This window comes from Lactuca virosa, chromosome 6 (genome assembly GCF_052849685.1).
Source record: "Lactuca virosa cultivar CGN04683 chromosome 6, Lactuca_virosa_CGN04683_v6, whole genome shotgun sequence".
Taxonomy (NCBI): domain Eukaryota; kingdom Viridiplantae; phylum Streptophyta; class Magnoliopsida; order Asterales; family Asteraceae; genus Lactuca; species Lactuca virosa.
In genome coordinates this window covers 26638343-26665485 of record NC_136431.1, presented here as the reverse complement: position 1 = coordinate 26665485, position 27143 = coordinate 26638343, and the positions used below count along the sequence as shown (strand labels likewise).

The 27143-nt window shown below is 32.3% G+C and overlaps 4 protein-coding genes across 11 annotated transcripts; 3 read left to right on the top strand and 1 right to left on the bottom strand.

Moving 5' to 3' along the window:
- Positions 1 to 2185: 2185 nt before the first annotated feature.
- LOC145122847 (Mo25 family protein) lies at positions 2186 to 5392 on the top strand. Its single transcript, XM_079058416.1, has 12 exons — positions 2186 to 2537; positions 3038 to 3202; positions 3283 to 3401; positions 3494 to 3568; positions 3658 to 3751; positions 3845 to 3904; positions 4123 to 4188; positions 4329 to 4427; positions 4530 to 4574; positions 4690 to 4792; positions 4959 to 5047; positions 5146 to 5392. The coding sequence occupies exons 1-11, from the start codon at positions 2415 to 2417 to the stop codon at positions 5045 to 5047; spliced, it is 1038 nt and encodes a 345-aa protein (XP_078914542.1). The 5' UTR covers positions 2186 to 2414; the 3' UTR covers positions 5146 to 5392.
- Positions 5393 to 6397: 1005 nt separating this feature from the next.
- On the top strand, positions 6398 to 9642 carry OTC (ornithine carbamoyltransferase). Of its 4 annotated transcripts, none has more exons than XM_079056325.1 (6): positions 6398 to 6425; positions 6524 to 6601; positions 7072 to 7199; positions 7414 to 7518; positions 7611 to 8353; positions 9326 to 9642. In XM_079056325.1, exons 3-6 carry the CDS (start codon positions 7088 to 7090, stop codon positions 9506 to 9508), a joined length of 1143 nt encoding a protein of 380 aa, XP_078912451.1. In that variant the 5' UTR covers positions 6398 to 6425; positions 6524 to 6601; positions 7072 to 7087; the 3' UTR covers positions 9509 to 9642. The 4 variants fall into 4 exon arrangements, with proteins under 4 accessions (XP_078912451.1, XP_078912452.1, XP_078912450.1 ...); XM_079056326.1 differs by having other exon boundaries at positions 6403 to 6421; XM_079056324.1 differs by having other exon boundaries at positions 6409 to 6433.
- Positions 9643 to 12071: 2429 nt separating this feature from the next.
- On the top strand, positions 12072 to 14607 carry LOC145122840 (DEAD-box ATP-dependent RNA helicase 10-like). 4 transcript variants are annotated; one of them, XM_079058409.1, is made up of 12 exons: positions 12072 to 12204; positions 12300 to 12443; positions 12491 to 12614; positions 12678 to 12747; positions 12829 to 12891; positions 12973 to 13047; positions 13116 to 13235; positions 13420 to 13461; positions 13526 to 13747; positions 13826 to 13963; positions 14055 to 14255; positions 14335 to 14607. In XM_079058409.1, the coding sequence occupies exons 2-12, from the start codon at positions 12308 to 12310 to the stop codon at positions 14425 to 14427; spliced, it is 1284 nt and encodes a 427-aa protein (XP_078914535.1). In that variant the 5' UTR covers positions 12072 to 12204; positions 12300 to 12307; the 3' UTR covers positions 14428 to 14607. The 4 variants fall into 4 exon arrangements, with proteins under 4 accessions (XP_078914535.1, XP_078914533.1, XP_078914534.1 ...); XM_079058407.1 differs by having other exon boundaries at positions 12829 to 13047; XM_079058408.1 differs by having other exon boundaries at positions 12491 to 12747.
- Positions 14608 to 22077: 7470 nt separating this feature from the next.
- Positions 22078 to 24333, bottom strand: LOC145119769 (peroxidase 24-like). Of its 2 annotated transcripts, none has more exons than XM_079055493.1 (4): positions 24098 to 24333; positions 23649 to 23840; positions 23298 to 23463; positions 22078 to 22673 (listed from the first exon to the last, which is right to left on the bottom strand). In XM_079055493.1, exons 1-4 carry the CDS (start codon positions 24311 to 24313, stop codon positions 22264 to 22266), a joined length of 984 nt encoding a protein of 327 aa, XP_078911619.1. In that variant the 5' UTR covers positions 24314 to 24333; the 3' UTR covers positions 22078 to 22263. The 2 variants fall into 2 exon arrangements, with proteins under 2 accessions (XP_078911619.1, XP_078911620.1); XM_079055494.1 differs by having other exon boundaries at positions 23331 to 23463.
- Positions 24334 to 27143: the final 2810 nt, after the last annotated feature.

Below are 27143 nucleotides of genomic sequence, written 5' to 3'. Positions count from 1 at the left end.
AAAGATCTGAGGTTTTTCGTTTGGCTCTCAGTTTGTCGGAACCGTCTTTGAATACCATGAGAACTCCACCTTTACCAGCAAACTCGTATCCCTTTTTGTCAAAGGAACTGAGAGATAACAAGTTTCTTCTGAGGTCAGGAACATATCTAACATCCCCCATGGTTCGAATAACTCCGTCAAACATACGAATCCTGACTGAACCATGTCCAAGAACTGGACATGTAGTATTGTTACCCATCAACACATAGCCCTGGTTAACCTTTTCAAATGTGTAAAACCAACTTTTGTTGTGACACATATGAAAAGTACAACCAGAGTCGAGTATCCAATCACCAGTGGAATCCAGTTTATCTGAATAAACTGTCAAAAGTTCTCCAATACCTTCGACCTCAGCTAGATCGGCTTCACCCGAAGTGCTAGCTTGTTTACCATTTGCTGCCGTCTTCTCTTTTTCTTTGTTCTTCAACTTGAAGCATTCTTCAAGCACATGTCCCTTCTTGTGACAATAGTTGCAAAACTTTCGTTTGCCTTTTGACTTGGATCTGGTTCTGTTGGAAGATTGAGAAGTTCTACTTCTCTCTGTTGTTCTTCCTCTGGCATTCAAACCTTCGGCTTTAGCATCACTTGAACCACCACCAGTAATATGCTTCATCTTCTCTTTGGAATCCAAAGCTGTATAGACTTCATCTAAAACTAGAGTGTCACGGCTATAGATAATAGTATCACGAAAATGGCTATAGGATTCTGGCAACGACAATAGTAAGAATAGAGCCAAGTCTTCATCTTCATACTGAACATCCATATTCTCTAAGTTATTTACTAACTCTTTAAATGTGGATATATGTTCAGCTAAAGAGCCTCCTTCAATCATCTTGAGATTGAACAACCGTTGCTTCAAATGCAACTTGTTTGGTAAGCTCTTGGTCATCAACAGTTGCTCCAACTTTAGCCATAAAGAAGCCGCTGACGTTTCTTTTAGAACATCTTGCAAAACATCGTTTGACAAGTGCAAACGAATCTGGGATAAAGCCTTCAGATCTTTCATCTCCTTTTCTTCTTCGGTCCATGTATCGGACATCATATTGAAACCCAAGAGCGCCTTGTGTAAATCCATCTGAATGAGAATGTCTCTCATCTTTACTTGCCACAACGGAAATCGGGTGTTACGATACAGTAATGGAATATCGTATTTTACCGAAGACATGATTAATTACTTGATAAAATGATCCCAACGAGCTAATATCACAACCCGGATGCTCTGATACCAATTGTTGTAAAATACGACGGATCCAAATTGACTTAAATAATATTAGCTCAATGCGGAATGAGATCAAAAATTATCAAAGCGTAATAATCACAACGTAATACGAATAAATAAATAGAATAGAGACACAGGAATTTACGTGGAAACCCAAATCGGGAAAAAACCACGGGCGGAGGAAGCCGATAAACAATTCACTATAATTTGAAGTGTTTACAGGGATTATGAAAGATATTACAAAATAGAGTGGGAGAGCTAAAATACACGGTGGTGTATCAGTATATATATGTAATACTTTTCTATATATACTTGGATAATTATTTTCTTATATTTCTGGCTCATGGCTCAGGCTATTTATAGCCAAAAGCAATATCATATGAAAGGAAAGAAGAAAAGCCGTCCAAATTGTAGGCGGACAATTGTTTTTAGGCGCCTTACTTTGACCACATATATACACCGTCCAATTCTTCATTCAATTCACATATATATACTACTATTCATAGTCAAGCTATGAATAGTAAAAGATAGACGTCCAACAATTAACATATATATTACTATTCATAGTCAAACTATGAATAGTAAATGATAAGTTACTGAAATAACCCCTGAACTATTTGCCACTTGCTAATTTTGGAGGCAACTTTTCCAGAGGATGTTTGACTTAAACTTATTTAAGAAGTTTTTTTGGTTTATTAGCGGTTGTTCCACACCGGTATAAACTAAAAGTAGTGTTTGGATAACAAGTTTTTTTTTTAAAAAAAAATAGCTCCAATACCTTTAATAAATCATTTTTGATAAATTGGTTACCCCATAATTATCAAAAGCTCCTTATTTCACTTCATTTAAGAATTTACCAATATAACCTTAACCTAATAAAAAACTTACGTTGCGACACAACACAAAACACCGACGCCTCCATTGTAATCATGTTCGTCGGCTCCTCAAGCAATTTGAAAACTAACAAATTGTTGGCATATAGGGGGGTCAATGGTAGCCCATTGCCGTCTCATAGTAGAAATAGAAATAAACTTTAATTAAGCTATCGATATTTTCGGGTTGGCTGCCCCCATAACCCCATTGCCATTTGATCAGGTGATTCCGACAAACAACACGAAAAGTATTTAATTTCTCCATTGATTGATCAACTGAAGCGATGTCGTTCTCGTTCTTCAAGGCCTTAAGGCCTAAAACCCCACAAGAACTCGCCAAAGCAATCAAAGACAGCCTCATGGCTCTCGACACCAAAACTGTTGTTGAGGTTAAAGCACTCGAAAAGGTTTGTAATAATTCTCAAAAAAAATTTCGATTTCGAGATACTTTGAGGCTGAATCAGTGGTCAATTTTTGGAGTTTCGTTGTTAATATGGCCTTTTCATAAATGCAATTAGAAAAACAATCTGCGATCTTGGCTGAAATTAGAAAAAGTTTAGGTATTTTTCCCCAAGTCACTTACTTTCCGTTGTTACTAGTTTTAAAAATACAATTAGGAAAAAGGGTCATGTGAAGTTTTGGAGGAATCTCTTTTAAGAAAAAAAAAAAAAACTTCCAAGATGCATTCACATGTATTTATAAACACACATACGCTATCCGTTTTCTGGAAAAGACCTACATTATGTTCTTAAAACTCTTGATTATCAATCGATTTATCCTTCAACAAGCAAGTGTCACACATTTTTAATGGAAATGATTAGATTCGAGTAGGTTAGATAGTATAGCTTATAATCGAATATATAACTTGCTTCAAGACTAGACTACAAATACATTTTTTTTAATACAGGCATTAGAAGAAGTTGAGAAGAATTTTGGTGCAATGAAACTTGTGCTTTTAGGAGATGGGGAGGTTGAACCAAATGTCGATCAAGTGTCACAGTTAGCTGTAGAAATTTGTAAAGAGGATGTAATTGCTCTTTTCTTTCACAAGTTATCTATACTTGGGTGGGAGGTGAGTGATTACATATGATACTGTTGTCTCATCTTTATTTGCTATTAATTATATTTGTTAACATTGTGAAATTGACATAGGCAAGAAAAGATTTAGTCCAATGTTGGTCCATACTATTGAAGCAAAAAGTTGGATCAACTCATTGTTGTGTGCAATTCTTGGAGAATCATTCAGATTTGTTGGATTTTCTTGTTGCGGGGTATGAAAAATTGATATTTAACTTGATTTTTTTGATTTATTTTCTCATGAATGTGGGGATATAATGGTCCTTAACTTATGAATATTAATCAGTTATGATAACAAGGAGATTGCTTTAAATTGTGGAAACATGTTGAGGGAATGCATCAAGTTCCCGAGTCTTGCAAAGTATGACATTTATGTTGCTCATCTCTTTACACATGGTTTATTATTTTGTTGCTTATCTCTTTATACATGTTTTAATGATGTTCTTTCAGGTATATATTGGAGTCTCCAAGCTTTGAACTATTCTTTAAGTATGTGGAGCTTGCTAACTTTGATGTTGCTTCTGATGCATTTTCGACTTTCAAGGTCAGATCTTTAAGTCTTAATGTTGAAAAGGCAAGTATTACATTACATTATATTATGGTGTCTCTAACACATTATCATGCAAATGTTAAGCAGGATCTTCTTACCAAACATCCAATTGCAGTATCTGAATTCTTAACTTCTCATTATAATGAGGTATTCTTCTCACTTTTAAAATCACAAATAAAATTATCAGATTCTTTTTAGAAGTAATGGTTTGAAATTAAACTTCTTGAGATCATTATATGATTAACACCAGCTTTGAGCTTTCCAATACAAAAGACATAAAAAAGGAAAATTGTTTTGTTTAAAGATCCTGATGAACTCATTCAGTTAAAATAAGTAATTAGTTATATTCTTTCATATCATTTCAGTTCTTTGAGCAGTATGAAACACTCTTAACCTCTAATAACTATGTTACAAGAAGACAATCTTTAAAGGTAAGTTTTTCAATGATTTGTTAAAATTTTGTTTCTGTTTGGAACTTTGATTAAATAAACGGATATATATATATATATTTATATATATATATATATATATATATATATATATATTTTTTTTTTTTTTTTGTGGATAATAGCTTTTGTCAGAGTTCCTTTTAGAGCCTCCAAGCTCCCATATAATGAAAAAATATATTGCAGAAGTTCAACACTTCAAAGTCATGATGACATTGTTAAAGGTAACATGGTTTACAAGTTGACATATTTCAAAAAGAAAAAAAAAATAATATTCTTTAATATGATTATGTTTATTATCATTGATAAGTTATGGTCTTTGACAGGATACAAGCAAAAACATCCAGATCTCTGCATTCCACATTTTTAAGGTACACAAAATTCTTCATGTTTATTGCTTATTTTGCATTTCATTGCTTAAATTCCACTTAGAAAAAGTGTTTTTTTTAGTTCATATTTTGTTGGCTTATAATGTTTTTCATGCAGATCTTTGTGGCTAACCCTAACAAACCTCGAGAAATAAAAGTCATATTAGCAAAGAACCATGAAAAATTGCTGGAATTGCTAAACAATTTATCTGCTGGAAAAGGTTAATGGGTTAAGCACTTAATAATGACATATATACCCTTGTCTTTTTCTTTTTTCCTCACGTTGTTGATGAATATTGTTAAAGTTAATGAATACTGTAAGATTTGTTTTTTTAGAATATAAGGGTAAAATGGTCATTTCTTAGTTTTTTGTGGGTGTGATTTTAGGTGGTGATGATGATCAATTTGAAGAGGAAAAGGAACTTATCATTAAAGAAATAGAAAGAGTATCTCAACTCCCAGATCTTGATTCTTAGGTAATAAATAATTTCCATATATATCCCTTTTGTTTCCATAAAGAAAGATTATTATGTTTTACAATTATTTTCGACATTTCTGCAACTTGTGTTTTTAGATACAGAAGACTATCTTTGGTTGAAATAAACAGTTGCTGCCTCTGCCTTTCGGTTTCTAACCTGATTCTAAATGTGTTATTATGTGTACCAAAATATCATTATTTTCATTTCACCTTTGGCACGAGTTAAGTTTTTTGCAACAGGATGCTACTTTTTAATTTTTATGTAAGCTCAAATATATGTAACTATTATGCATCCTATTCAGTTTATATGTGTAAAAGTCATTTGGTTGTTTTTGTGATAAAAGTAGATCAAAAAGTAACTATAATCTAACATTTGCATAGTTACATAGAATTATCCCCTAGATGGTTATCCTAATGGAGAAGATGTGAAAATCATAAATACTTGAGAGTGATGGTTTTTAAAAGGAAAAGAAAGATTAAAGAATAATAGCGAAAGCAAAAACATTCTTTGATATGAACCAAAATTGTGTACATGACAACGTGTAATAAATTTTCGTGAGGTTGAGGGTTTAAGTCATGTTTTCAATGAAAAGTATAGATTTAAGAGTAGATTATTTAGCCATTCAAAAAATACAAAATAACTGAAAAATATTAACAATCTTTAACCGTGAGTATATGAAAGTAAAGCATTGATGAAAAATATAAACAAAATTTAACCATGAGTATGAAAGTAAAGCTTTGATGTGATAATTCAATCCATCTATAAAAAAATGAGTCATTTTTTTATAGCAATGTAAACTAGTCAAATGTTTCAAAACGGTAAGAAGGTGTCTAAAACTATAATTTTGCAATTTTATTTCAAGGCATTTTTTTTTCATTTTAAGACATGTTTTGTCTTTTTGTTTTTTTTTGGATCAGATATGAAACTATTGGATTTAACTTATTATTATTAGTTGATATAACAATTCTAAAAAATTGAAATATTTTATATAAAACTAGAATTATAAGATTTCTTTTCTCTTTATATATGTATTTAAGTAGTTCAATATATTTGAATCATAATAGAAAACATGTTTATGTGTATAACACACCTTAAAAAACGCCTTGTTATTTATGACTTATGGCGTATAATTTGTTTATCAACCATTTAAATATTGCTTGATATGTCTAATTTTATTTTTCATATGCCAAAATAACAATAAAAGTCTACTAGTAACTTATATGTAACAAATACAAACATTAGGGGCATAAATTGAAAATGAAGTGATAGTTAATGGACCATTAATATCATTCTAATTTTGTTTCTAACAGGCAGTTTGGCAAGTGGCAATAAAACCCTCCTGCTTCCTTCCTTCCACTACTTCAAGTTCAGGCAGGTGGTTCTGTAATCTCTCTCTCTCTCTCATACAGTCTGCACCTACGCACAGTGATATACTCGATACAATAAGAATACTAACTTTCTCTTTCTCTACAGATTATCGATCATTTGAAGCAAACACTTCAAATTTCTCCCACATTGTAATCAGGGGTTTGTTTTTTGATTTGAAAACAGGTAACTTGACACATCCGTCTTTTTTTCCTTTCATCGTTCGCGCTTTTTGTAGTGTAGATGGAATAAATCTCTGTTTTTACTTGGTTTTATTAGCAGCGAGACATGCAAATTGTTTTGATTTTTCTATCTTGGTCGTATTATTATATTTAGGGTTTAGTCGCAGTGTTCACAGATTCTCCAATGTAAAGAGCAAAATTCCTGTAATTTCGACTGAACTAAAATAAAAATAGCATGTTCGATGTCTCTGATAAGGTTATGACATTATTTATCAACTATTTTGCTCTGTGTATAATGGAAAAGGTGGCTAGGGTTGTTCTCCTAGAAATTTCCAGGGTAATCTAGTGTTTTTCAAAGTGCTGTAGGACATTTTTGCATCATACTATAACAGTCTTGATGCTTGTAATAGGCTTATTAGACTTTGTGGATGAAAGGAAAAACTAATTGTTTGGAATTTCTATCTTTTTATGTAGGTGAACTTCTAAGAAGATGGCATATGCAGCATTGATGCCAACAAAGCTAGGGTTAGAAGGTTCACATGATCAGATTCACAGGCTTCGAACCACTACCTCTTGCATGAATGTGGACAATCTGAGTAAAGGTCATCTTCTGCTTTCATTTATCTAACATCTCAGATTATACAGTAATTTACTACTTTTCTTTCTTTATGTTCATTTAATTTAAATATATTCTATTGCTATTCTTTCTTATGCTTCCAATATAACAAGTTTCTCTTCATCTTGTGTGTGCATATATCATTAGTTAACCATTGAGTTTTTTTGTTTTCTTAATTTCATATGTTCAATTACATTCAGCAGTTTTTGTTCGTGGAGCCCACACTGACAAGCTGAAAGTCAAAGGACCGGTCAAAATGCCAACTAAAGTTCTGCACATCAAATCTGCATTGTCTTGTGTTGAAGGTACACTCATTCTGTGCTAATTTTTTGGCAAATACAAAATTAAATTACATATTAGGAAAAAAAGTTACACTGATTATCATTTTTTTTATTAGAGAAGACAGGGTTCAAGGACTTTTTGCACATCAACGATTTTGACAAGGAAACAATATTAACAATATTGGATAGAGCCAAAGAAGTGAAAGCATTGCTAAAATCAGGCGAAAGGACATATCTACCCTTCAAAGGGAAAACAATGGCAATGATCTTTGCAAAGCCCTCCATGAGAACCCGTGTCTCCTTTGAAACAGGTTTCTTTCTACTTGGTGGACATGCAATATATTTAGGCCCAAAAGACATTGAAATGGGAAAACGTGAAGAAACCCGTGATGTGGCCCGTGTTTTATCTCGCTACAATGACATCATCATGGCCCGACTCTTTGCTCATCAGGATCTTTTGGACTTGGCAAATTACGCAAGTGTCCCTGTGATCAATGGGCTGACAGATTATAATCATCCATGTCAAATCATGGCTGATGCTCTTACAATGATTGAACATATTGGTCAAATTGAGGGGACTAAGGTTGTGTATGTTGGAGATGGGAATAATATTGTGCATTCTTGGCTTTTGTTGGCTGCTGTTGTGCCTTTTCATTTTGTGTGTGCGTGTCCAAAAGGCTTTGAGCCCGATAAAGAGACTGTTGAAAAAGCCCAACGGGCTGGAGTTGGGAAAATTGAGATTACAAATGACCCACAAGAAGCTGTTAAAGGGGCTGATGTTGTGTATTCAGATGTTTGGGCCAGTATGGGCCAAAAGGAAGAGGCTGCATATCGTCGACAAGTTTTTCAAGGATTTCAGGTAAGTTTTCTTTTTTTTTTTTTTTTTTTTTTTTTTTTTTTCTAAAAATTTGTTCTTAATCAAGAGGGTCAATTGGGTCTTTTTGTTAATGTAAAGATTGATAAACAAAATGTTGAATAGGTTGTGTTTATGTGGAAAGTGTTAAAAGGGTCAAATGATTTTTTTTTTTTTTTTTTAAATGTAAAAATTGATTCTTTTGAAGAGGGTCAAATGGGTTATCCTTTATGTTAAATTTGATTAAAAAAGGTTGATTGGGTTCTTTTTAATGTAAAAGCTGATAAATGTTTGTTCTTTTCAAGAGGGTCAAATGGTTTATTATTACTGTGAAAATTAATTAAAAAAAGGTTAAATGGGTTCTTTTTAATGTAAAATTTGATTAAAGTTTGCTCTCTTCAAGAGGGTCAAATACTCAAATGGATTATTTTTTATGTAGAAACTGATAAAAAATGGTTTTTTAATTTTTTTTTAATGTAAAAGTTGATTCTTTTCATGAGGGTCAAATGGGTTATCTTTTATGTAAAAATTGATAAAAAAAAAGTTTATTGGGTTCTTTTAATATAAAGGTTGATAAATCTTTGTTCTTTTCAAGAGGGTCAAATGGTTTATTATTAATGTGAAAATTAATTAAAAAAAAAAAGTTAAATGGGCTCTTTTTAATGTAAAAATTGGTAAAAGTTTGTTCTTTTCAAGAGGGTCAAATAGGTTCTTTTTTAAATGTAAAAAAACTGATAAAAGAAAAAGGTTTAAATGGGCTCTTCTTTATGTGAAAATTGCTAAAAATGTTCTTTACAAGATGGTCAAATGGGTTCCTTTTTATATAAAAAATTGACAAGGAAAAAGGTTAAATGGGTTCTGTTTTTACTTAAAAAGTTATTTTCAAGAGGGTCAAATGGATTTTTTCTAATGTAATTATTGATAAAAAAAGGTTAAATAGTTTATTTTAATGTAAAATTTTATAAATTTTTGTGACAGGTGGACGAAGAACTAATGAAGATAGCTGGACCTCAGGCTTACTTCATGCATTGTTTACCAGCAGAAAGAGGTGTGGAGGTTACTAATGGAGTTATTGAAGCTCCAACCTCCATCGTCTTTCCCCAAGCTGAGAATCGAATGCATGCACAAAATGCAATTATGCTACATTCACTTGGCCTTTAAACATGAAATTATGTGCTTCTTATAGAGCTTTTCAATCTGTTTTATGTTTGTCATGTTGATCACAATTGACTTTTGAGATATCAGGTCAAAAAACTTAACTAATGATTCCCAAGAGCAACTTGTATTGAAAACAATTTTTGTGTGCTGCTTAGTTACATATCATCTTTCTCATTATGTCTTTCAACATATTACAAAAAAAAGATACATTTCTACATGTTACAAGAAAAAAAAATACACAAAAGTAACAAAAAACAACACAATATAGACCAAATTTCCTTTACTTGTCATCATTGTTTGTTAACAACTCGACAATTCGTTCCGACTTCTCCTTGATCATCCGTAAGGACTTCAATAGCCCCCATTCGTACCATGGACCGAGCAAATCGAGCAAAGAACACCGAAGGATTTTGCAAAACTTGTGTTATTTGAGCCGATTGTGGGTTTGTGAGTAACCTGTTCTCGCTTCCTCGAGGCTACCTCTCGTCATCGACAACCCACAAGCCACAAACACTCCCGCTTCTTCTGTTTAGGAGAAGACGAAGGGAAAGACGAAGGGCTGGTGGAGTGGAGGTGGTTCATCGGAGGTGAAGGACAAGCAGAAGATGATTAGAGGGAGAGCAAATCGGAATACAAACCCACCACTCTGTTGTCACTTCCTCGAGACCACCTCCTCTCGTCGGTCATCACCATCACCACAACACCACTGTCGAGCAAAACATCATGAATAAGAGTTACCATCACCATCAATGACATCAATTGAAGTCGCCACACCACCATTACTGCATTCAGACATTGAAATCGTTGGCTGCTTTGGAATCGAGACCACCTCCTCATGTTGATCTTGATTTTGGAATTGAGATATTGAAATCGTTGGTTGCTTTGGAATTGATGGTTGCTTTGGAATTGAGATTTCACCATGTTTTGATTCTTCTTTTGAAATTAGGATTTTCATTAGGTTTTGATTTTTAGATTTGATTTTGATTTTGGAATCAGCATTTTCATTAGGTTTTGATTTTCAACATTTTGATTTTGATTTTGTTGAGTTTTGATTACAAGGTAATAATTTTTTTTGATTTGGGTTTGTTTGGGTTTTGATTTGGTTTGATATTCGTTTAGCTTCATCTTGTGAAAATTATAGAAGCAAGCACCATTATTGGAAGTTGTCGGAGATGATGGTGGCCAGAGATGATGACGATGAAGATAGGGATGACGAGATGGGATCACAGGTAGCAAAATTTTGACTGTGTGCATATAAAGAGTATTAGGGTTTGAGGACTTAAGGGGAATGTTGGTGGGCTCTATTTCTTTTATAAAATTATAATAACAAAAATAAATTAGAAAAATATATAAAACAAATATAAGGGTATAATAGTCTTTTAGGTTAAACAGGGACCAATCGTGCAATAGATGTTGGATTAGGTGTCTAAGCCCATAACTATAATTGGTATATACTTAAATTGATAGTAACATAATCCTTTTGGGTTGCCCTCAAACCTAGCAATTGAATAGGATAAATTTGAGAGAGAGAGAGAGAGAGAGAGAGAGAGATTGGTTTATTAATTTATTACTTGGTTAATAAATTAATTAGAAATCAAAATAAATTATTTGTTATATATTATGAGAATAATATATTAATTCGAAATTGTAATATTTAATTAAAGATTAATAAAAAATTAATTGGAATTAATTGGATTAATTAAAAGTAGGAGGACTAAAGTTGACAATGTTCAATAGTTGAGCATTAAAGAATTCTAGAACCTCCCTAGGTGGGGGACGAATTCTAGAATCCCTTCTAGGGTTTCCTTGGGCCTTAAGGGTGCATTGGATGCTTTAGGGAGGAAGTTAAGGGATTAGAGTTATCTTGGAGATACCTGCCTTATCCAATACATTCCTAATCATCTATATAAACCCCTATGTTGTTGAATTTCGTCCAAGCCTTCTTTCCTAGAGGAATTCCGAAATTTCTCATCTCTTCTCCTCTCTTTCTTCAAGTTCTTTGGTTGCTAGGGTTTGAGTGTGCACCATTAGAGGCGTGACACTTGTGGCGCTTGCTTCCAAGAGTTTTCAAGAAGATGTTCATTGTTATTTACAACGATAACAATCAAGGTAAATATTCCTAATCCTAATTTGTATGATTTCGAAAATATACTAGTATTATTAGGGTTCTTGATTTGTTGTTCAAAGTTGTATGTTCGATTAGAGAAAACATAGATCAAAATTATTTAGGCTTGCATGCACACATAAGATTGTTTGTTATGCTCAAAACCATCAATAGAAACGTATAGTAAAGACGTTTCGATTTAAAAAAAAACAATTAGAGACCAAACGTGCAAATTACCCCAAACCATAGAGACCATTCTACTCATTAATAAATAGTTATAGATATATTAAAAATAAACAAATAATAAACTATTATTCGGTTTTTTAGAATATGCGGTTCTTATTTTATATAATCCGAAATAATAATTTAGTTTCGTTGAAACTAAATCTAAAAATCATAATATTGAACCCTTAATACTTGAATCCAAATTTTACGATCGACCAATCCAGTTTTATACCCATAATGAACACCATAATTTTATTTGTTCTACTCCCACACACGTAAAAACCCTAGAATTCCTAAAAAATAATTTAACCTTCTATATCTGCTGCTTTGCTTTGCCCTTCCTTCATCATCGTCTTCATTGTTGCCAATTGTTAGTAAACATATTTGATTTGTTTGCTTTTGGTTGAATGAAAAATAGTAATTGTTATAAGGATTCCGCACCTTACTTTTTCCGACTTGTTGCAGATTCAAACATGGAAGACGACAAACACGAAGTGAAATCATTCAAAGAATTAGGGTTAGTTGAACAATTAATCGAGGCTTGTGATAGTTTAGGCTGGAAAAATCCTTCTAAGATTCAGGCTGAAGCCATTCCTCATGCACTTGAAGGTCTATTGTTTCAAATCCAAGTGATTGTTAGTGTATTTAATGTTTAGGGAAGGACTTAATTGGGCTAGCACAAACTGGTTCTGGTAAAACTGGAGCTTTTGCTCTACCGATTCTTCAAGCCCTGTTGGCTGATCAACACGCCTTCTTTGCCTGCGTGCTTTCTCCCACAAGGTTTGTCTGGTTTTGGGAAACTCCTTATGATTTTTATACTTATTTTTCTTCAATGGTCTTTAGGGAACTTGCAATTCAAATTGCTGAGCAATTTGAGGCCTTGGGGTCAAGCATTAGTTTAAAGACTGCAGTGGTGAGTTGTTTCTAGATCAAACCAATAAATATTACTATGATTTAAGCTTTATGAATATCAACTTTTGGTAATGACTTGCAGCTTGTTGGAGGGGTAGACCATGTACAACAAAGCATCGCCCTTGGAAAACGACCACACATTGTTGTAAGCTTTCTTCTTTATGATTTTTCATTTTTTATTATGTGCAAAAAACATGGTCACTTGTTTTACCTTTTATGCATTCAGGTTGCGACACCTGGACGTCTCGTGGACCATTTATCTAACACTAAAGGCTTTTCTCTTCGCACGATAAAGTACTTGGTAATAATCCCTTATTTCTTCCTGTGAATTTATTTTTTATATATTTCATATTCACATATGTATTACAGGTTTTGGATGAAGCAGACAGATTGCTAAATGAGGATTTTGAAAAATCACTTGATGAAATCTTAAACTCCATTCCTCGTGAAAGGAGAACATACTTGTTCTCTGCTACAATGACTAAGAAGGTACAAATTATTCTATAATCAAAATCAATTCTACAGAATAAGATCACAAAATCTACTTTATCTTTTTACCAAAATTGCTAGCAAAATATACTCTATTTTTTACCCATAAGTACATTTCTATTATTGGTTAAAGATGGAATTAATATACAAAATTTTGGGTAAAAATTAAAGTAGTTCATTTCAGGTGCAAAAGCTGCAAAGAGCTTGTCTAAGAAACCCTGTAAAGGTAAGAAGCCATAATCAATATACAAATTTCTATATCTTTTTTTTTTATTTTTTTTATTTTTCAGATGGAAGTGGCGTGTAAATATTCTACTGTTGACACGTTGAAGCAGCAGTTGCGTTTTGTGGCAGCTAAGCACAAGGACTGTTATCTTTTATATATTTTACTTGAAAAATGTGAGAGCACATCAATGGTGTTCACACGTACATGTGAAGCAACGCGTCTTTTGGCTTTAATGCTTTGTAACCTTGGTTTAAATGCAACCCCAATTTCTGGTCAAATGACTCAGGTAGGTAGGCATCATTTTTAAAACTTTTTCTTCTTGCTCTTTTTTGTTATATAAATTTTGTTATGTTTATTAAATCAGACAAAAAGGCTAGAGAACTTGAGTAAGTTCAAGGCTGGGACCTGTCCAATTCTTATATGCACTGACGTGGCGAGTAGAGGACTTGATATTCCTTCTGTTGATATGGTTATAAATTACGATATCCCCACAAACTCAAAAGTAAGTATATATATATGGTTTTTTTTTTTTTTAAAGGAATTGCAACATACTTTACTTATATAAATGATAAATGATAAATGATATATTTTAGGATTATATACATCGAGTGGGAAGAACAGCACGTGCTGGGAGATCTGGGGTTGCTATTTCTTTGGTGAATCAGTATGAGCTTGAGTGGTATATTCAAATAGAGAAGCTTATTGGTAAAAAGTTACCCGACTTTGAAGCACAAGAAGAGGAGGTTTTGTTATACTTGGAACGTGTCACTGAGGCTAAACGCCTATCGCTCATGGTATTTTAAATTTTTTTTTTTAATTGAAATTTGAAATTTGAATTTTGTTTTTATGGTTTTTGTTAATTTGGTTTTATAGAGCATTAAGGAAGCGGGAGGGCATAAGAGGAGGAGGGAGGAGGATGTGGGTCACAAGTTCCATGGGAAGAATAACAAGTCTAAACGCAGATAGATTTGAATTCGTGTAATTTCACAATTTTGTTATGAGGATTCAGGAGGATTCTTTAGTTTTATAACTCTATATTATTTAAAGGAGGAGGGAATTTGTAAATTTTATTCTAGGTTTTATTTTAAGGATTATCAACTTTTGTTTAGGGATTTTATGTGAATCTGATTTTTGGTTTGGTTTTTCCGTTTTTAGTTTCTTAGACGTTTACCAATTAAAATAATAATAATTTTAATTTTTTACAAAAAGTTTGAAAGATTATACAATTTTTTTTTTTAAGAACGACTTTTATAATAACCAAGTCAACTATCAATAATTAGACTCTTTATTATTTTAATAAAAACAAAAACTGTATGTCATGTAAATTATTGGATTATATAGTCTCATAAAATAAGAGGCTTACTACTTTACTTCACGTTTATTCATTAGATGCTATACTTTTATGTTATGATCATACCAAATTTTTGTAAAACAAGTCTCACCCAATTCGAGTGTAATCATATGATGAAAATCAACATGTATGGACTTAAAATATCAGTTGAATCCAGAAACAATACTTATAAAAATGTTTATCCATATTGACGTTGACATTATAAAATATTAATGCTGGTCCAAAAACGTAAATTAAATTTGATGATCACATTTTGTAATAATGTCATAGTGTAAAAACTGATCATATGTATTATGTCGGTCTTACGAAATCTACAAAATTATCAAATTTCGTGTCATCTATTTTTTTGGACACAGTGTTTTCTCTAAGATTTTGTAAGTGGTTAATATTGCTTATAAGTAGAATATGTCTTTGTAAGTTGAAAGTGATCACAATTCACAAATGATGTTTAGAGATTGGAGATAAGGATTGATAAGATGAAATAAGTTCAATTACCAAGTTATACCGGCTACTCACAACATATATTATGGCCAAAGATATTGTGACCAATTTATGAACGTAGGTGAACGATCCGACACAGTAGTTTTTTTTAACGATAAAATTTTATAAACACACTATCAACGTGCTAAAATAACAAGGAATTTTTACTTGATATAACGATCTTTAAACCATCCACTCCAATCTAATTTGTTGTTACGATACCTACTCGAAATCCAATTATAAGATTTGAAAGCGATTGAATTAAAAAGAACTTCCTTCTTCTGCTTTAGGATCTTAAATTGTAAGCATTGTGAAACGACCAAATTGACCGAATCGTTGTAGGGACAGAAATATAAAAAGCTTTACTTTTAGGCAATGCCATATCCAATTTTTAACAAAAAAGAAAGATGAGACTTGAATGTTCCACCACCTGAAATATGCAAATAAATGATCCAGAGTCTTGATAACACAACTACAAATTGGGCAAAGAACACAATTTTTCATTGGTAAATGGTTAAGAATCACCCATCACTCCAAAATGTTAACTTTGATGTGAATCCAATTTCCCATCTAGTAGGAGGAACACCGTTATCTAATGAAGACATATATACCACAAATTCATAAAATGTATCGTTGAAGTTGTTAAAACTTGAACTGACTCGTCAAACTCCAAAACCTCTTGTCGTTTTCATTATAATAGGTATAACCATTCAGCAACTCCATATTGTTTGTAAATTCCTGTTAATCACTCCGATCAATATCAATCACTCAATTACATTTCTCAAATCAATCACTCATGTTAATCACTCTGATCAATATTAATCGCTCAATTTAATCACTCGGATCACTCTAATTGGATCGACTTCTCACATCAATCTCCTAGATCAAGGACTCAAATCAATCATTTAGATCAATTAGATTAGTTTCTCAGATCAATATCACCCACTCAATGAGTCAATGTAAACACTCAAATCACTCAATCAACCAGATCACTCACTCTAATCAATCACTCAGATTAGTTTCCAATAGCTTTGATCGATCGATCGCTCTAATCAACATCAATTACTTAAATCACTATCTCAGATCAATCACACAAATCAATATTAATCTCTTAATCAATCACTCAGTTCACTCATATTAATTTCTCAAGTTAATCACTCGTGTCAATTTCTCAAACCAATCAATCAAATTCACTCATTTGAATTACTCATATCAATTGGATCAACTTCTCAAATTAATCACTCGAATCAATGACTCATTATTTAGGTCAATTAGATCAATTGCCCAAACTAATATTACTCATGTCTTCTCCACATCTATAAAAACATATCAGCAGAAGGTAACTTAGGAGATAAACATATATACCCTTGTCTTTTTCTTCTTTCCACTCAACTCAACTCATCTCACGTTAAAATTGATGAATATTGTAAGATTTGTTTTTTTAGAATATAAGGGTAAAATGGTCATTTATTCTCTTTTAGACGGTTTATTTAGACGGTTTATTCAGTCTAGAACAACTCTTTATCCGGACATACATCATTACAAATTCAAATCGTTTTGTATTTTCTTAGTTTTTTGTGGGTGTGTTTTTAGGTGGTGATGATGATAAATTTGAAGAAGAAAAAGGAACTTATCATCAAAGAAATAGAAAGAGTATCTCAACCCCCAAATCTTGATTCTTAGGTAATAATATGATTTTTCCCTTTTGTTTCATTTGTTTCCATAAATAAAGATTACATCCCACCTATGTTTTACAATTATTTTCGACATTTCTGCAACTTGTGTTTTTAGATACAGAAGTAGCACTTGACTATCTTTGGTTGAAATAAATAGCTAAAAGATGTGATGTGCTGCCTTTCGGTCTCTAACTTGATTTTAAATGTGTTGTGTGCCAAAATATCATTATCTTGATTTCACCTTTGGCACAAGTTAAGTATTTTGCAACAGGATGCTAATTTTTAATTTTTTTGTAAGCTCAAATATATGTAACTATTATGGTGCTTTCATCCTATTCAGTTTATATGTAAAAGTCATTTGGTTGTTTTTGTGATAAAGTAGATCAAAAAGTAACTATAATTTTACATTTGCATAGTTACATACTTAAACAAAATTATCCCCTACATGTTTATGCTAATGGTGAAGATGTGAAAATTACAAATATTTGAGATTGATGGTTTTTGAAAGGAAAAGAAAGATAAAAAAAACAATACAAAAGCAAAAACACTCTTGATATGAACCAAAGTTGTGTAAATGACAACGTTTAATAAATTTTGTAACGCCCGTGTTTCTAGGCTAGGCATTAATATTGACATAATCGTCTAGGTTAACATTTGTAACTCATTTTGAAGAAATGAAGAGGAATTATGTGAATTATGTGTTTTATGCTTAATTATTAGGATTTAATTAATTAAGAATAAAAATGAGCGTCAAAAATAAATATTAGATAAAATCGATATCTATTAAGAAAGTTTTAGTGGTCGTGACAAGGATTCCGGATATATAAAGAATACCGAAATCCGAGTTATAACGAAGAAGTTATGACCAGTTGAAGTTTCGCGACAAAACTGACACGGTGCCGAATGACGTAAAAAGTGAGTTTTTGATAAACTACTTTTTCGCCTTAGTGATCTAAATGAAAGTCGTAGTGTTCGTTAAACCGAGAGTATGTATAAAAAGAACGTCCAAATCCGACTTCGTATGAGGAAGTTATGATTTTTCTAAGTTTCAGCCTAGCAGTAGACAACTAAAAACTCGAATTTTAGATCGAGTGATTTTTAGCCGACACAACCTAAACGAGAATCGAAGGTCTCGTCAATAGTAGTACAACGGTAAAAAGACATATGAAAACGGACGTCGGATGAAGAAGTTATGAATTTTTAACAGATTTCCTGTCCCGGTCTGTTAAAAATAATAATATAAAAATTAAAGGCAAAATTAGCCGACGAAGTCTAAATGAAAGTTGTAGAGCGTAAGTTTTACCTACGCGTGCATATAAAGAACGTAAAAAACGGAGCCCGTATGCGGAAGTTATGGATTTTAGAAGATTGGGGCACAATTTTCGAGAATTTTTGCATGAATAGTGCCGGCCACGTCACCGCTCTCGCGATCAGCCTCGTGTCCGACCAGTCGACGCGTGCCGCTTCCGGATTCGACCGAAGTCGCAGCCAACCGGCGTCCGACGCGCCTTGCCCCGGCCTCGCCCCGTGTCACGTCCGAACCTCGCACAGGCGAAGGCATGCGCGCCACATGCCTTCGCCTCCCGCTGCCACGTGCCTTCGCTGCCACCTCCTTCTCGGCCGACCCTCGCATCCTCGGCCTATAAAAGGGAGGCCTGCGAGCCTTCTCGGGTAATTTGGAGAAATTGCCATTTTTCACCCATTTTTTAATATTTTTATTACTTTCACTTCCCCCGAAGCCCCGATATTATTTTAAACACCCGAAACACGCCCCGAAGTGCCCGAGAAGCCCGAGAAATTTATCTTTTCGGTTTGAAGCTCCACCCTTGCAGGGCCCGGTTTTCAATAAAACATCCCGATTTTATCGAAAACGATTGTTTTAGGAAACGAAGTGCTGCCCGATTATCGTTAAATCAAGTGAGTGTATAGTCACTTTCATCTTACACATAGATATGAAGTATTTTATATAAAATACGTGCTATGTGTATATATGTTGTTTGTTTATTTGAGATGAATGTTGACTGAATGTTTTATACATGTTTAAAATGATTTAAAATGTATATATATTTTATCTTCAAATATGTTGGGTAAAACATGGGTAGATAAAGAATGAAGGATAAAAGTATAGTATAGATGTACGTTGGTAGCTATGAATTTAGTACAATATAGATGTACGTTGGTAGCTATGAATTTAGTACAGTATAGATGTACGTTGGTAGCTATGGATTTAATACGTTGGTAGCTATGGACTTAGTGCCTGTTGTATAAACCTTGACGACGATGTGACTTCGTGCCTATTTGACATAAATTGCTGAGGGAAAGCAATGTTGTCACCCCGATGTTTGCCTTATTTGACATAAATTACGGAGGAAAGCAATGTTGTCACCCTATGGGTTGTTTTATTTGACATAAATTGCTGAGGAAAGCAGTGTTGTCACCCTATTGGTTGTCTTGTTTGACATAAATTGCTGAGGAAAGCAATGTTGTCACCTTATTGGTTGTTTTATGTCAGGTTGTCTTATTTGACATAAGTTGCTGAGGAAAGCAGTGTTGTCACCCCGATGGTTGTCTTATTTGACATAAATTGCTGAGGAAAGCAGTGTTGTCACCCCGATGATTGCCTTATTTGATATAAATTGCTGAGGAACCCCCGAAGCAATGTTGTCCCCCTAATGAAAATCCTTAGGCTAGGTCCCTTGTGATAGTTGTTTTAGGGACGTAAAGTGGGGATAACGGGAATGGGTAATTAGGATTATTTTTGGTTGATGAAATTAATAAATTTATTGTTGAATGATAAGTTTATTATTTATTGTGGGTTGAAAACCCTATATGCTCACCACGCTCCCAAGTCTGACCCGCTCAGCCTTTTTATCTTACAGGTAGTGGACCCCGAGCATAGTCGGATGACGATGAGAGAATTTTTGGATTATAGGCCAGTAGTTGTAAATAACTGTTGTAAGGCTTATAATGTCTTGTTTATGCTTTTGATCTGTATCGGAACATGACATCCTGTGGTTTTGATATAAAATGAAAATATATATTTCTTAAAGAAAAATTTTGATAAACTTTTATCATGTTTTGTTTTGGGAACAAATTCCGCAACATCTTTTAAAAGGATTACTCTGATTTTATTTTAAAAAGCATAAACGAAATCGGTCTTTTCTGGCCGTGAAATTGGGGATGTCACAAATTTTCATGAGGTTGAGGGTTTAAGTCCTATTTAGAACGAAAAATATGGATTTAGGAGTAGATTATAGCGTGAGCTGTGAGTTTGCCGTTCAAAAAATACAAATAATCTTTTTAGCCGTTCAAAAAATAGAGAAACAACTGAAAAATATAAACAATCTTTAACCATGAGTATGCTAGTAAAGCTTTGATGTGATAATTTCAATCCATATATCAAAAAAATGTGTCATTTTTTTATAGCAATGTAAACGAGTCAAATGTTTCAAAACGACGAGAGGGCGTCTAAAACTATAATTTTGCACTTTTATTTCAAGGCATGTTTTTTTCTCAAGGTTCATGGCGCGAGTTTGTTTAAGACATTTTTTTTATCAGACATGAACCTATTGAATTTCTGTTAACTTTTTATTATTAGTTATTGATATAACATTTCTAAAAAACTGATATATTTTATATAAAACTAGAATTATAAGATTTCTTTTTCTCTTTATGTATGTATTTAAGTTGTTCAATAAACTGAATAATAATATTAAACACGTCTATATGTATAACACACCTTAAAAAACACCATTTAGAACCTTGTTGTTTATGACTTATGACTTATAATTTGTTTATCAATCACTTAAATATTGCTTGACATGTCTAATTTTTTTTTTCATATGGACCATTAATATCGTTCTAATTTTGTTTCGATTAGACAGTTTGGCTTTTATTGGCTGCTGTTGTACCTTTTCATTTTGTGTTTGCATACCCGAAAGGCTTTGGGCCCGATAAATAGACCGTTGAAAAAGCCCAACGTTTTGGAGTTGGGAAAATTGAGATTACAAATGATCCGAAAGAATCGAGCACATGTTATGTATTCGGATGTTTGGGCTAGTATGGGCCAAAAGGAAGAAGTTGCATATCATCGACAGGTTTTTCAAGGATTTCAGGTAAGTTTTGATAAAAACTAGTAAAGAACCCGCGGCTATGCCGCTTTTGGGGTATTATGGGAAAAATTGGCAAATTTTAAAAGATATGTGTTGAAATTGTAATCACCACAAATAGGGGAGTAAGTTGACACCCCCTAAAATTTGTACAACCAAAAAAAGGGACATTGGTGGATAAAATCCAAGAGTGTTGTGACAATAATGTTAAAGTTGTCAAAGTTGAGAAAATATGGTGACAAAACTCAAAAGGAGGTTTTTTGTGTTTTTTATGTCAAAATGTAAAAGTTTTGACTACAAGGACGAGAAGTGTCAAATTCATTAAAGATTTGTGGCAAAAACACCAAAATGTAAAACTTTTCACTGCAAGGACTAAAAATGTCAAAGTCACTAAAGATTTGTGGCAAAAACCTAAAGACACAAAAACTTAATCAAAACATAAAAATGTAAAAGTTTTGACTTTAGGGACTAAAAGTGTCAAATTCACTAAATTCTTGTGGCAAAAACCTAAAGGTAAAAAAAATACTATTGCTAAGCTCCCTTGGATTTAATATATATATATATATATATATATATATATATATATATATATATATATATATATATATATATATATATATATATATATTTGTTCTTTTTTGTTATGTGAAAGTTGATAAAAGAAGGTTAATGGGGTTTTCTTTATGTAAACTCCCTTGGATTTAAGATAGCTATTGCTAAGCTCCCTTGGATTTAAGATAGCTGGACCTCAGGCTTACTTCATGCATTGTTTACCAGCAGAAAGAGGTGTGGAGGTTACTAATGGAGTTATTGAAGCTCCAAACTCCATTGTCTTTCCCCAAGCTGAGAATCGAATGCATGCACAAAATGCAATTATGCTACATTCACTTGGCCTTTAAACATGAAATTATGTGTTTTTATAGGGCTTTTCAATCTATTTTATGTTTGTCATGTTGATCACAATTGACTTTTGAGATATCAGGTCAAAAAACTTAACTAATGATTCCCAAGAGCAACTTGTATTGAAAACAATTTTTGTGTGCTGCTTAGTTACATATCATCTTTCTCATTATGTCTTTCAACATATTACAAAAAAAAGATACATTTCTACATGTTACAAGAAAAAAAAATACACAAAAGTAACAAAAAAACAATAAAATATAGACGAAATTTCCTTTACTTGTCATCATTGTTTGTTAACAACTCGACAATTCGTCCTCACTTCTCCGTGAACATCCGTAAGGACTTCAATAGCCCCCATTCTAACCATCGACCGAGCAAATTGAGCAAAGAAAACCTTAGGATTTTGCAAAACTTGTGTTATATGAGTCGATTGTGGGTTTGTGAGTAATGCTGCATCGGATACGAATAGACCTTTATGTTGGTTTAAAGCTTGATAGTAATCAGAATCAAAGGAGAGTGAGCTATTAGGATCCATTTCAAGAGTTGTGGTTGGAATTTGAGGGTTCGGGCATATTTTCCTTAGTTCATTTGCATAGGTCACATTAAGAGAAGGATCAGCGTCTCCTACCCCTGTAAAGTTGTAGAGCCTTCTGGCAACGAGTACGCAACGCGATGTACCAATTGTATGTGCCCCTAGTTAGATACATAACATGACAAAAAAAGCTTAAGACAAGACCTATATTCATCATACATACATGCATACATTTGGTCTTAATATCCATAAGTTGATAGTTTCAGTTCTAAAATAAAATGGGCTCCTTGAAGACACTAGGTCATGTCAGTCCCTAATGGGCACGTGTGTGTGTATATATATATATATATATATATATATATATATATATATATATATATATATATATATATATATTAGGTTTTATGGAAAACAAAAAAACCCTAAAAATCATAAAAATGCATAAAAAAAAATACTTAGAGATCACAAAACTTTTTTTTGAATTTTTTTATCAAAAAATCGCATTTTTTAACATAAAATTGCTGAAAATTTTTTTGAAAATTTTTTTTTTTACAAAAAAAAAAAAATGATTTTATATTTTTTTTCAGCGAAATTATAAAAAAAAAATGATTTTATATTTTTTTATGTATTTTTATGATTTTTAGGGTTTTTTTGTTTTCCAAATAACCCTTCCCTATATATATATATATATATATATATATATATATATATATATATATATATATATATATATATATATATATATATATATATATATATGCGCTTTAGGAAGGAAGGTTGTATACCGGAAAGTGCTACAAGATCATGGATGTCAAGACCTTTGTTTCCAAATTGGGTTACGAGAGTTGTAAAATTGGCGCCTGCAGATGGTAAATTGACACCAACTTCCGATGCCAACGACACCGGTCCGTCTTTTCTTCCCGTGAAAACCGGCCACATTTGCTTTTGAAACTGTAATTTCAGATACCGATGAAAAACTATTGATTCCATAATAAAATAAATAATATATATGTTGTGAAATATTATTATAACGTACTAAGCAATTATCTTTATAAAGATTTGAGTAATAGTCATCTATATCTTTGATCCAACATCTAATTTGACACATAGTTCAATATGAAAATGATATAACTTACTTGGAAGGAAACCGCGTCTCTAGCTGCCAACGCAAGGATATCGGCACAAGAAACAATTCCGGGACAGTCGGATTCCAAAGTCGTCTTTATTTCATCAATCACATCGTACCCAGAAACAGATCTGTTGGGTCCTGCCGTTTTTTCTGTTGTACTATTTTGTACAGGATCCAACAGAATCGAACCATCACATCCCTACATTACTTTTAATTAATTAGATAATGTATAAAGTAAAGTTAAACTATAACTTGTATTTATATATAATATAAAATTTGTAATCATTCATTCTATTGTCTTGTTTATTCCATCATCTTGTCGATTTCATTTTTTGGTCATTTGTTCAAAACTTTAACACAATCTGTTGGTGAAACTTTTATAATTCGTCTATTGATGAATTATAATAATGGGAAAAAATGTTGCTAAAGAGATAAAACTGAAGATGAATTACTTACCCTAACAAAGCAGTCATGATAATGAAGCCTTAGAAGCTTGGCAGCCATGGCAGGATTTGCAGAAACTTTGCGCCATACAATGTCCCTTACTGTAGTCTCAACTGAAACTGAAGAACATCGCTTCTTGTAATACTTCATCTTCAACCCCCCATTATCGCCCATGCAGCCAACTACTAAAATGGAAACAAACAAGAATCCAAATATGCTTCTCCTCATGTTTTCTTTTTTGGGTTCTTTCACTTTATTGACTATGAAACCTCGTATCATATAGATCCTTTATATAGGCGTTCCCATGTCAAACTGTGGTGTTTGATCTAGCTGGTATTGATTAAAATAATTATGAGTTGAAGATTCTATATTAACATGGGTATGTGTGCTTAATTTCTTTAGGTTCTTGGCATGATTAATTGTAAATTTGAGATTTGTAATAGGTGAAAAATTTGAGTTTGATACAAATATATGTTGATTTTCAATTTCTTTCAGAGACATGATAATCTGATTTTAAATTAAAAAGACATGTATTGAGTTGCTGTAAAAAACTGATAATTAAAAATAATCATAAGATTAATTACGTAAGTATTTTCTACTTTAATAGGACATTTATCCGCATTATAATTCTGAAATTTTAACCTTAATATTGAAGGAATTTGAGTCCAAGTATAATAGGATTATTAGAGTTACTGTTACTTTATTTCTTTTATACATTTCCTAATCTAGTTTGGTTACCAAGTTATAGTTTTCTTCTATTTCAATTTTGGTTAAATACCTTCACTAGGTATTCCGTTTATTTAATTCAAGCCATAAATCTTTAGGGTGCATTTTGTTATAAAAAAAATTGAGCCTCTTTTAAGAAAGAAATTAAAAAAAAAAAATTGAGACGTTCAATAAATTTTCTAATTTTTTGTTTTTAAAATTACAAAGAATTTAAATTTTGTAGAAAACTAATAATTATTGTTTTTCATATGTTTTTCCATTTCTAGTGTGTTTAGTTGTGGAATGTTTTTCAAATTTTCATGAAAATTTTGAAAATGTGTTTAGTTGATTCAGTTTAAAAAAATCCAAAAAAAAAAAAATGAAAATTTTTTGTTTTCTAAATTGTATAAATTAGTAGGACGGGTCACTATTTGGATAAAATTGAATTGTCCAATTGGACAATTTTGATTGAACTATTTTGTTCAGATAATCGGATCTTTGGATTGGTTTTCAACAAAACCGAATTATTATTTTGGATTGGTTTTGGTTTATAAAATAAGAACCGAATAGTCCAAAAAAACTAAATAAACATTTATTATTTATATATATATATATATATATATATATATATATATATAGTTATTTATTAATTTTGTAATTTATTTTTTCAAATAGGTTCAAAACGTTTCACCTGATAAAAAAACATTAATATGCATTTTCTTTCAAAAGTTTTCTATATATAAAATATTTAACTATAATATATCTTCTTATTAGTTGTTTATAAATTTCAAATCACAACTAAATAATTTGTTTTCGCTTCTTGTGTAAAGTTGAGTAATATTATAATTGTATGTCATTTTAAAATGTTTCGGTTTTTGAAAACCGAGTTATAAAAACCGATCCAACCGAATTGTAATTGGATCGGATCGGATCATATTTGATTTTAGTTTGGACTATTCGGATCCATGTTTTGAAAACCGAGATCATGGATTCACTTGATTGGATCGGATCAAACCGATGCATCCAAACAAACACGCCTATAAATTAGAGAATTAATTTTTACAATATTCTAAAGTTTTCTAAATTTGTAAAATGAAAAATGAAAACTCCACTTGTTTCAACCAAACACATTTTTTTAAATATTTCAATAAAACTAAAAATTAAAACTCAACTCTATTTTTTAAAAAATGTTTTCTAGAAAAATGAAAACAATATTCCACAACCAAGCGCACCCATAGCTTTTGTTTTCTCTGTTTTCTATATGGTATCAGAGTACGAAGTTTAAACCCTGCCAAACTAGGATGAAAGAAGGAACAATGACCGGTGGCTCGGGTGCAACCACCAACCCCTCATTGGATCCAAACTCATCATTCTACATGCACCTTAATGGCTACCCCCGATAAATGCACATCAATGATTATCTCAATGACAGTAACTACATTGATTGTTCAAGGGAGATGAAAGACTTTCTCCTTGCCAAAATCGGACAAACTTTATCAATGGAACCATTGAAAAATCATTGGAAACCGCTATAGAATTCAAGGCATGGGAACAAAGTGATGCCATCATAAAGGGGTGACTTATTACAACCATGGAAAAAGATAGCTGAAAAAACATAAATACGCTAATACATTCGAGAAATCTAGGGTGACCTCGAAGAGAGATTTGGAAAAGAATGTGCCTTGTGAGCATATGAGTTAAAATGAGCCTTGACAAACTTAAGGCAGGAAAAATCATCCCTTTCTGCCTGTTTCACGAAGCTAAGAAGCATCCGAGACAAAATTAATCTGATTTCACCAATACCAATGTTCACTTGTAACCTTGTAAAAAGAATGGTTGAGTCTAAAGAAAAAGAACACATATATGAGTTTTTTTATGGGGTTAGATGATGTTTTTGGAATCACCAAAACACAAATTTTAAGCACCAAACCAATATCGTTTTTGGAATCATCAAAACAAAAATTTTGAGCACCAAACGGATGCTGTCCCTAGGAACTACTTCTCACTTAGTAACCGAATATGAGTGAACAATTTACGCCATAAGAAAACTTGTTGTTAAATCTGCCGCCTATCAGGTTCTTGGAAAAGAAAAATAATCGAGAAGGGATAAAATGAAAACATTATGGGAAAACTGGATATTCTATAGATGGATGCTTCGAGAAAATCGTCTACTCGGATTGGTGGGAAACCTACCCGACGTAAAACAAATGGAGAGCAACAAAATGTTGGAAAAGCAAAGCCAAGAGATGCAAACTTTTAGTTATAGATTATAATAGGGATAACATTCAAACAATATACCAAACTAATAAAACAGTTAAGCAAAATACAGAGACCAGAAGTAAACATGGTCGGT

What these genes read in the sequence shown, in the direction of transcription:
- LOC145122847 (XM_079058416.1), top strand. Translation starts at nt 2,415, where the DNA reads ATGTCGTTCTCGTTCTTCAAGGCCTTAAGGCCTAAAACCCCACAAGAA. An exon ending in AGGTTAAAGCACTCGAAAAG is followed by an intron (nt 2,538 to 3,037) that starts GTTTGTAATAAT and finishes TTTTTAATACAG; the next exon opens with GCATTAGAAGAAGTTGAGAA. An exon ending in TCATGATGACATTGTTAAAG is followed by an intron (nt 4,428 to 4,529) that starts GTAACATGGTTT and finishes GGTCTTTGACAG; the next exon opens with GATACAAGCAAAAACATCCA.
- OTC (XM_079056325.1), top strand. Translation starts at nt 7,088, where the DNA reads ATGGCATATGCAGCATTGATGCCAACAAAGCTAGGGTTAGAAGGTTCA. An exon ending in TGTGGACAATCTGAGTAAAG is followed by an intron (nt 7,200 to 7,413) that starts GTCATCTTCTGC and finishes AATTACATTCAG; the next exon opens with CAGTTTTTGTTCGTGGAGCC. An exon ending in AAGTTTTTCAAGGATTTCAG is followed by an intron (nt 8,354 to 9,325) that starts GTAAGTTTTCTT and finishes TTTTTGTGACAG; the next exon opens with GTGGACGAAGAACTAATGAA.
- LOC145122840 (XM_079058406.1), top strand. Translation starts at nt 12,308, where the DNA reads ATGGAAGACGACAAACACGAAGTGAAATCATTCAAAGAATTAGGGTTA. An exon ending in TTCGCACGATAAAGTACTTG is followed by an intron (nt 13,048 to 13,115) that starts GTAATAATCCCT and finishes TATGTATTACAG; the next exon opens with GTTTTGGATGAAGCAGACAG. An exon ending in TTTCTGGTCAAATGACTCAG is followed by an intron (nt 13,748 to 13,825) that starts GTAGGTAGGCAT and finishes TTATTAAATCAG; the next exon opens with ACAAAAAGGCTAGAGAACTT.
- LOC145119769 (XM_079055493.1), bottom strand. Translation starts at nt 24,313, where the DNA reads ATGAGGAGAAGCATATTTGGATTCTTGTTTGTTTCCATTTTAGTAGTT. An exon ending in ATCATGACTGCTTTGTTAGG is followed by an intron (nt 23,841 to 24,097) that starts GTAAGTAATTCA and finishes AAAGTAATGTAG; the next exon opens with GGATGTGATGGTTCGATTCT. An exon ending in TGATCTTGTAGCACTTTCCG is followed by an intron (nt 22,674 to 23,297) that starts GTATACAACCTT and finishes GTATCTAACTAG; the next exon opens with GGGCACATACAATTGGTACA.